Source organism: Quercus robur, chromosome 1 (genome assembly GCF_932294415.1).
Source record: "Quercus robur chromosome 1, dhQueRobu3.1, whole genome shotgun sequence".
Lineage (NCBI taxonomy): Eukaryota > Viridiplantae > Streptophyta > Magnoliopsida > Fagales > Fagaceae > Quercus > Quercus robur.
In genome coordinates this window covers 14,680,809-14,690,890 of record NC_065534.1, presented here as the reverse complement: position 1 = coordinate 14,690,890, position 10,082 = coordinate 14,680,809, and the positions used below count along the sequence as shown (strand labels likewise).

Below are 10,082 nucleotides of genomic sequence, written 5' to 3'. Positions count from 1 at the left end.
CTATTCTCTTCATTAAATCTCCCAAATAAGCGAATGGAAGAATATTCTAAAATGATTCTTTTCATTTCTTTCCATTCCATTCCATTCCCTCTTCCCAAACGAAGCCTAAAAGGACCATGCCAATAATTGTGGTGGCGAGTAGTAGCTATTGTGGTCGGCCATAGAGGATTTTATAAGAGAGGGTTTGGGTGTATGGTAATAAGATATGATTGTGTGCAATAAGTTGTATTCTTATATTAGTGATAATCTAATGTGGCACATTGGGATTGGATGGAGTAAACCTCATGTTTTACACCAAATCCGTATCAAATTTGCACTCTTCTATATATGCCATATCTCGCACATTCTCTATATCTCTCACTTGCCAAGGGCAGTATGGTCTTTTTTACGGAACGCAGATAAGCGCAAGTTACAAATAAAGAAATAACATTTTGTAACTGTCAACATAATTTCATCATAAATTTTGTAACTCAAAACATAATTTCACAATAAATTTTGTAGCTCTACAATTATGAATTTTATTTATTTCATTAAAATACATAAATAATTTTAATTTCACAATTAAAACTTGAGATAAGGAACCCTAAAAAAGTAACCAGAAAAAGTCTCACAAGGATAAACACTCTATGGAGAAGGTTTTCTAACTATTAGATAGGCTTGAGTTGCTTGATGATGTAGGTGTGGGAAATTGGTTAAGGCATGGAGGTTTTGGATGTTTTTGTTGGTGGTAATGATGTGGTGGTTTTTGATGGGGTATGGTAGGTCAATTTTAGGGTTTTGACCACTCGAGGTTGTTTGGGTGATAATTTGTGTATGTGATTTTGATAGGGGGAGTTGCTCAGTTGTTTAGTTGTGCTTTTGGCCTTGAGTGGCGTGGATTGGTAGTGAATTTGTGAGTAAGGTGTGTGTCTAGATGAGGGGAAGAGTATCTTATAAAATGGTCTGATGAGATCTCTCATGACATTGAGTCATTGACCTAAAAATTATACCAAAAAAGAAGAAGCTAAATAATAATAATAATAATAATAATATTTCACTTTTTTAAAACTAATTGATAATTTAGCACTAACAATTTCATTGAGTAGCCAAGAACTTTGTAGTTCATATGACATCTTTAGATGTTTTCAACTATTAACTTGTTTAAAACTTTAAATAATATAATCTTATAAATCGTCACATAATGGATTCAAAACAATAATTTTTTTGTTTGACAGATACAACAAAAACCTTTTGAGATAAGATGATTGATTTTTATCATCAAGTTAAAACACCAATTGATTTTATTTCTCACATGAATTTCAAACCCAATTATCTCATTCAAAACAAGAAAGCTGAAACCCACATTGAAGGGGAAAAAAAGCAATGGCGATTCTGAAGTCATTAATCAATGCAGTTTGTATAATTATTACAAGTAAACACTAGCAAGTTTGTAACTCGAAAGTCAAGCACTTACATGTATTCAAACTTATCCGTAATAGTTAAGACACACCATTATATACGTATGATAAATCATTCAAAAGACAGTGTGTACACAATCTAAAGATAAACTGATATAGGCGAAATCATTACTCAATTAATTCGAAATTTTTCCTCTGTGCATATTTTTCTTATACCTGTTTATTAATTTGAATTTGATTTTCTACGATTTTGACAATGATTTTCAATTATCATTATAGATTAAAGACGATAACAAGTAAGATATGCTGCTCGGTTTCAAGTTGAAGAATCAAATTTTAAAAATTCAAAATTAAATCTCAAAATATGCACAAATTAAATGTAGCAAATATCTCCTAATATTTAATTTCTTTATATTTGGAAATAAAATAAATCAAATTTGAATACAAAATTAATTCAGATTTAATTACCACAATAAAATATTGAATTAATTATTAATCAATAAATTCTTTCCTCATCAATACTACATACATACAGAATTAAAAAAAGAAATATAATTATTTTATGTTCTTTTTTTCTTAAATTTTCACATATATAGTCAAATTTTAAAGTTGTCAAAAAGGGTATTATTGATATTTTACAAAAAATAAAATAAAAAATAAAATACACACTCCCTCTCTATTATAAATACGTACCAACCGACCTGTTGTTTTCTCCATCAGAGAGACAGAGAAAGCAAAAAGCCTTTGTTTTAGAAAAAAAAAAAAAAAAAAAAAAAAATTCCTGGCGCCTTTTGAACTGTTTTTTGTTTTTTGTTTCAAAAACTCTTTCTTGTTCTTTGTCAGAGCCAAACACAGTCTCTCTCTGTGTGTTTAAGCATTGAGAATTTTTGAATATGGAGGAGGATAAGACAAGTACGGTAGTTTCTGAGTCTATAGTGGTTAACGAGGAGAACAGTAACAACAATGATGATGATGATAACAATGCACTGGTGGAAAGGGTGGCGGGTGAGGAGGCGGAGGTGGAGGAGGCAGAGACAGAGTTGGGCGGTGGAGACGACGGAGCTGTGGTGGTGGGGGACACGGAAACAGAAGAGTTGACGGGGTTGGAACTGGTGGCGGTGAAAAAGAACAATACGAGAGGACCGCCGAGAAAGTATGACGTGGATGGTGGTGGGGACGACATGGTGGTGGGACCAGTTTTACTGCCACCTGGCTCTTCGTCTGAAAGCGCAACCAAACGCCGCCGAGGAAGGCCTCGTGGTTCTGGTAAACTCCAGCTCATCGCTTCTCTCGGTGAGTTTCTTGCGCTTCAAGAAAATACTGAAAAATTGCTTTTTTTGCTTTTGTTTTTGTTTGATATGAATTATGACTGTCTCATGTGTATGGTTTTGGTGATTTTACGTTGTTGCTGTTGTTGTTGTTTGTTATTATTGTTTGATTTGTTCTCGATAGATTGTAAATTTTTTGAATGACGTTTGGATTAGCACAGTTGTATACAGGACGATTTGGCTTTTAACTGAAATTTCTCTGTTTTTAATCTATAATATTAATTATTTTTAGTGACAAAAAAAAAAAAAAAATTACTGAAGTTTTAAATTTGTTGGGGCTTACCCCAAAAAAAGAAAGAATGAAAGTTATTTCTCTCTTGTAAAGATAAATTTGGTTTTTCAAGTTTTTAAGGAGAGGAGTTGTAGCAAACATCCATGACCTATGAAACAGTAACATAGACACGGATACGATACGGGTACAGTCACGACACAATGTTAAACATATATTAATTATTAAATGTATTTTTATTTTTTAAATATTATTAAGCATATAATAATTTAAGAGTAATAAAGGATAATAATGTGAATTCATGATTAATATATGATGTTTATAAATTAGAATACAAACCAAGAATAAGATCTAAAAAAGTAAATGAAAGATAACTAGATAAGTGTTCAAGATTAAAACTAAAAGAAATAAAAGATAAGTGTCCCTCCGGCCTTCTGTGTCCCGCAATTTTTCAAAAAAAAAAAAAAATGACATGGCCTGCAAAAGTGTCCTAAGCGTGTCCTGTGTCCAACATGGGTACTACAATTAATTAATTTATTTATAGTCATATATATATTAAAAAATTTCAAAATAAATAACATCTATCATAATTTTTAATAACATATGTAAAATCAAGGTTTAAAAATAAAATTATAAATAAATAATTATTTTTTTACTTCAAACATGGTCACACATGCAGAGTGTTCCCTAAGTATGAGACGGATGTATTGGGAGTTTTGAAGTGTCTGTACTTCTTAGTTCTAAATTGTAGATGGAAACTTCTCAGCTTTGTTTTAGTTTAAGGATTTGTTGTTAGAAGTCTGTGCTTCTTAAATGCAACAACATAAATCTTCAATTTAGTTGTTTTATTTGTCAAAAATAAAAAAGACCTAAAATTGTACATTTGAATTAGGCCTTTCAGATATACCATTTAAATTTCATTCTTCCTTTTAGTACTTGGCAAAATCCAAGGTGAGGGTTTGGGTTTATTAGGTGAACTTGATTGCCTTTTAGTACACACACATGAGACACGATTGTTAAGCTGTGAAGACTTGTACCTTAGAAGTTCCAACAGGGTAAAATTTCACTAGTCAGTCATCCATCATATTTTAAGTTAAGAGTTAGCCAATGCATGAATGTTTGAGCTACAAGAATGATAAATCAAAGGAAGAAAGATTGAGTCTGGAATTTTGAAGTTGCTTGGATTCAGATGACAATGTAACCTAGTTTGTTATTTCACAAAAAAAAGCTCAACATTCTCTCACCATATCTTTAATGGATTGATAACATGACAGTGCTCTGACAGTCTGGAAAACTGTCTCTTAATATGAGAGAATTTTTCTCTGGATGGATGTTCAGTTCAAACTTATAAATACCTTGAATCCTTCCTTGAATATTAATTAAATTGATTTGTTGGGGGTAAAAGCAAAAGCTTTATGATTTCGTCCCTTTGAACAATGAACATCCCACATTTTTTGTCAAGGTGAATTTTATTTAGTTTAATATCTTTTCTAGGTTTTCATTGGTTCACTTAGTAATTGTTGCTTACAATGAGCGGAACAAATTTTGGTTTGTTTGGTTTAAGTCTCAGATATTTTATTGATTTTCTAAACTTATATCCTGCTTTGTCATGATTATTTTGCCTTGTTTCTTTATTTTTCAAATTTAATTACTTTTATAGGTATATTGAAAATGTTGGAAATAACTAGCATATCAGTCCAATAAGCAAATTAAGGCCATTATAATGTTTGACATTCATTAAAAGCATCAGTATGAGGGAAATCTGGGTTCTTAAATTACATATCATTGAGCTTCATGAAGTTTCTCCACCAAAACATGTAATATGTGAAAAAATATATATAGAGAGAGAGGTTGTAATATGATTAGATTGAATTGCATGAATCCACAAATCTATTGTGTTCTTCTGCTGTCTTCTCAACAAGGTTTCCTTCCTTCAAAGTTACTTCTTTTTCTTTTTTCTTATATTTTCAGTCATTAAGTTTTAGGCATCGGCCCTTCAAAAGTTCTTGGGGTTAGGTCATAGGTGATGTTAGCCTTGGTAAGGGGCACATTCTAAAGATGGTGGTATTGTTAGAAGAAATAGAAATTCTTTGTGCTCATCTTGAATTGTATGTCAGAAAGCTAGTAGGGATTCTTTTACATTCCAATATCATGTCAAGTTCCTCACATGCTATCTCTCCTTCAGCTAGTGAGATTAACATAGCCAAGGTTGTATTTAAAGAATTGCTTCAGCTTAACTTCTTGCATCTGCTAGATGGTTTACAATCCTATTTCTGAAATGTTGTTTTCTAATTGACATCCTCAGCTGAGTTTGCACCCAATTGACTTGCTTCTCTCTGAAAATTGAAAGCTTGGTCAAGTTTTTTGTAGACTCTCTTTAGAGTTTGAAGCATCTAAATAGCAACTCAGGGGAAAATGATTATGAGATTGCTTACCGCAAGGAAAAAGTGAAAAAACTCAGGAAAATTACTGAGCTCAAAAAGCAGATTGCTAGTCTTTAAGGGCTTGTTTGGTTGGTAATGTTTTTGATTCTTGAGAATTTAAGATTAGCCTGAGTTTAAAACTCAACTTTTTGAATTCATTAGAAATTAGATTTGTGTTTGGTAGGTACTAAGAAACTAGTTTTAGAAATCCAAAGAGTTTGATGTAAATCTAATGGGTAGAAAACTATACACATGGCCATTAAGGTAGGTGAGACCTCATAGGAATGCTAACTAGTTTTAGGGGTTATTCATTAAAATTCTAATTAAGTACAAGATGCAGGAGATTAAAATTCCTAACTTTTATGAAAGATTTTAGAATCCCATAAATTGTGAAGATTTGAGGTATTCAAACGCCCATAATATTAATCAACAGTACACCGATAATATTAGAAACTTTTGAGAATTTTACTTTCTAAACTTAAAATCTTGCCAACCAAACACAACCTAAGAGAATAATCACATTGGGAGAAACCACTTATAGAAATCTGGTCGGAATTCTAATATTGTAGCTTTTAAAGTGAAGAGCTTATCTAGATGAGAGTAAATAAGGAAAGTGCCGGAATAGCTGTTGGCAGGATTGGATAAAGATTAAGAACCTTTTTGAACAGTAGTTAATAATTAAGAGTTGTAAAATTAGTGGCCATAAGCTCTAGCAAAATTGCCTTTAGCTTTCTCATTTAGTGTTCAATAACTTCAATGACAATGGCTAGACTTGTAGATTATGGGACACTAGGACTATTAAAATCTTTTTTTGCATCTTTATTTTGGTTGTGATGAATAGGCAATAATGGATAGTCCAATCTGGAAAAGAAGCATTTTTGTTTTTGGGTTGATTGTTCTCATTTTCAGATGGCACTATGCCAAGTGCCAACCATCTGGGAAAAGCTGAACTCGTTCCTTAATTGAAACTTCACCAACTATTGCAGTAGTACTTCTTTTGCCATATAGTGGCATGAACTAGTTGATTCTATGCACTCTCTCTGACAATTTTTTGCATTTATCTGATCAAGAGACCTGTATAAAAAATATCCCAGAATTCAGAAATATTTAGGATTGGCTTGGAGAGAGCTCTTAAAACAGAGTGCACATAAAAGCACTTGAAATTTTATAAGTTTGATAAAAAAAATTAAAATTTTGATTTCTACAGTAATCAGTTATCTTGTGTGTGAACAGATCTTATAGAAAAATAAGTGAATTTTCTTGATTTTTTTTTTATCAAGTTATGATGTAAAATTGTTTTGCATAACATATATTATGATTAAAGAGGCCTATTTGTTTCTCACATCTGAAAGAATTTTCATGAAGGTGGGTCTGCTGCAGACACCGCTGGAGCAAGCTTTACCCCTCATGTAGTGAATGTACAGACCAATGAGGTAATATTAGGCGGATATGAGAGAAATTTGCTTGGTTATTTATACTATAATTCTTGCTTATTATGTTGTCTATTCTATCTGTCTTACGTAGAGTTTACAATTTCATTTGCAGGATATTGTTAGTAAGATAGCATCATTTTCTCAAAGGGGTCCTCGATCAGTTTGTATTCTTTCTGCTACTGGTATTGTCTCCAGAGTTACAATTAGCCAACCTGGTAATTCTGGTGGTATTTTGAGATATGAGGCATGTCCTCCCACTCTTTTAATCTTGTTTATCATTCCTTTTTCCATCCTTATTTTTTCTATTACTGCATTTGTTGGATGGCTATTTTTATTGGATTTATACTTCTCATAAAGATATTTTGTCTTTTTAGTTCTACTAACTATATACACAGTGTCTGGTTTTATCATCTATTTCTCAAGTCAGTCAAATGTTGGATTAAAAATTGTGAAGTCCACCGCCTATTAGCCCCTCCCCCCTAAAATAAAAATAAACAAAAAAAGAAAGAAAAAGAGATAGAGAGAAAGGAAGATAATTATTTTTCTATGGGACCTACTTTTGGAAAATATTGTCAGCATGTAAGAAGTTTGTAACGTTTGCAGCTTTCTTCTTCTTCTTTTTTCCCCCTCTTTTTGCTGGAATATTTGGATTGGGTTTTTTTTTTTTTTTTGGGGGGGGGGGGGGGGGGGGGGGGGTCTTATACTCTTATGCGCCTATGGAGTTTTACTTCTGAGATAATGCCACCTGCATGCTTTAGTAAACCAGTCTACATGGGACCATTTCCTGATAAATGCTATGATTGGCAAAGTTGGATGCATCAGGACAGAAAGACTGCTGTTGTAGAATTCCTGAATCAAATTTTGTTCCTTACCATATTGTGAATAGGTAACAATGTTTTTCAGCAAAAAACAGGAATACAATTAATAAATTGCATTCTCCCTCCCCCGAAAAGAGAAAAAAGACGGGAAGAAGCATGCAGTTGACAACATGATTAATGCATAGCGCTATCTAGTATCACAGCCAGGACATTTATTTTACCAAAATGCTGTTGTGTCTTTATATTTTAGCAGGTTGTCAGATTTCATTGTCTTTGACACTGGAATCATACTATTGTCAAGAACTTGGTTACTAGAAAGTATCAAGAGTTCCTAGTCCAATGAAGGTTCAACTTATGAGTCAGTTAAATTAGCGCTGCAGTCACTATCACCATTTTGGGTGACAAAGTCCATTGTTTTAGGGAAATGCTCCGATATGCATGGAGTAGAAGGATGCATGTTATGATTGGATGCTAGAAAAATTGAAAAAAGGAATTTTGGTATAACCATATGTTAACAATTATCATTCTAAATATTTGAATTCTCTAGTTTCTGCCTTGGCACCACATAGGAAATGAATGTATTGGAACCAATTCATATATAAGTGATATGGGAAGCACGAGGAAAATTATATCTTAATAGATTTTTATTTAATTTTAGAAGTCAATTGTATTTTTATTGGTCAAATTTGGTTAAGAGGTTTCTGTTTGTTCCTTCATGCAGGGTCGCTTTGAGATTTTATCTTTATCTGGATCATATACATTTGTTGAAAAGGGTGGTGCAAATCGCAAACTCGGCATGCTAAGTGTTTCCCTGGCTAAACCCGACGGCCGGGTTTTTGGTGGTGGCATTGCAGGAGCACTGATTGCAGCTGGACCTATTCAAGTAAGGCCCTTTAAAATCGAAATTACTAAATGTTCATGTCTTCTACTTTTATTGACATATTCTGACCTTATCCACTGTTAGGACTTAGGAGCCATCCTTAAAGTGACCAAAAAGCTAAAGAAGTGAACAAGTTAGGTTCACTTTATTGTAATCAAATAAAAGATTATAATCCCTCATTGAGTAAAACCAAACTTGCCAGACTCCAATAATTTATTTTACTTTTGAAGATTGGTTTTCCCAAGTTTAATGGTTCTTGAAGTAACTTCAAGCCTCACATTATGAGCTTGCTATGGCAGTTGAATTCTGTCTTGTCCATAGCAATTAGAATATGCTTAGCATTGATAAAAAGAATTCCAATTTCCATTAGACTGATTATGACTCTCTGACTGATTTTGGGTTTTCTTGATATATCATCAGCTCATTGTTGGCAGTTTTAAGCAAAAACTCAATAAGAAACTCAAAAGGAGGCGCTCCATTGAGTCCTCCTCATCTGCCATTATTCCTTCTCCTACTGATTTGGTAAGATTTCCCATACATATGGCTAAGTTGACTGATGGTGATGATAGTTGCACTACACCGACATCTTCACTCATGGATCCAGTTCAAGGAGGAGCAGTTGGCGTTCTTGTTGTGAGGCCAAACATGAACCCTGCTTCTCTACATAGTGTTAGTCCAGACACCTTTCAGCCAATGTCAGACCAAATAACATCCCCTGATGTCGATGCTAGTATCCCTTAGATATAAAGGTCTCTCTCTCTCTCTCTCTCTCTCTCTCTCTCTCTCTCTCTCTCTCTCACGCGCGCACACACATGACAATGACTGATTTTTTTTTTCTCTGTTTAGGTGTTATTGTAGTGGATTGTAGATGCTGAATTGCTGACTGGAGAAGTAGAAAGAAGTTTGCTTACTTTGCATTGGCGGCAGTTTAAGAAGTTTACTAGTAACCAGATATCTGGGATTTCTTGCTTTTGTAGTTTTTAGCATGAGTGTCATGTTTACTTCCTAGCGTAAATCTGACCAAGGTTATCATACACAGCAACAGGTTTTTGTGGAAATTGTTTCCTGAAGTTGCAACTTGCAAGATGTTTGTAGTTTGAGAGTAGACAGTGGTGGAGACATTTGTCATCAATGGGGCTACATTCCTTACTCAAATTCAAAAAATTTGGATTTATGTGGCCATATTAAAAGATTTGTAGCTTTTGTTTTGGCAAATAACGCCTAGAAAAGTTGGGATGTTAATTATGAAACTTTTTGAGATAATCGTCACCTGTTTTACATAGTTTGATAAAGGTTTTGTTCATGATGGGTTGTAAGAAGTGTGGAGGAAAATTGTGTCTTTTGAAAAATTCTAATTTCTAAAGCACAAATAATGCTCCATCACTTAATTTCCCACCTCACTATAAATATAATATTTGAAAGGATACAACTGATGGTAACTAATTTTAAATAAAACAGTGTTGTGTGTCTTAGACTCTTGGGATTCTTAAAATTAATCTTCACCATGAGTGTCTTTCATAAACAAATGAAAAGAGGATCTACTCTCTTGCTACTGGGACTTGGGCCATTTAATG

General features: G+C 33.3%; 1 protein-coding gene across 1 annotated transcript; it reads left to right on the top strand.

Annotated features, from left to right (window-relative positions):
• Window positions 1-2,131: 2,131 nt before the first annotated feature.
• LOC126722436 (AT-hook motif nuclear-localized protein 7-like) lies at window positions 2,132-9,772 on the top strand. The gene is made up of 6 exons (XM_050425591.1): window positions 2,132-2,690; window positions 6,743-6,810; window positions 6,923-7,054; window positions 8,350-8,511; window positions 8,929-9,257; window positions 9,355-9,772. Exons 1-5 carry the CDS (start codon window positions 2,291-2,293, stop codon window positions 9,247-9,249), a joined length of 1,083 nt encoding a protein of 360 aa, XP_050281548.1. The 5' UTR covers window positions 2,132-2,290; the 3' UTR covers window positions 9,250-9,257; window positions 9,355-9,772.
• The last annotated feature ends 310 nt before the right edge of the window (window positions 9,773-10,082 follow it).

What these genes read in the sequence shown, in the direction of transcription:
- LOC126722436 (XM_050425591.1), top strand. Translation starts at nt 2,291, where the DNA reads ATGGAGGAGGATAAGACAAGTACGGTAGTTTCTGAGTCTATAGTGGTT. An exon ending in CCAGCTCATCGCTTCTCTCG is followed by an intron (nt 2,691 to 6,742) that starts GTGAGTTTCTTG and finishes ATTTTCATGAAG; the next exon opens with GTGGGTCTGCTGCAGACACC. An exon ending in GTGGTATTTTGAGATATGAG is followed by an intron (nt 7,055 to 8,349) that starts GCATGTCCTCCC and finishes TCCTTCATGCAG; the next exon opens with GGTCGCTTTGAGATTTTATC.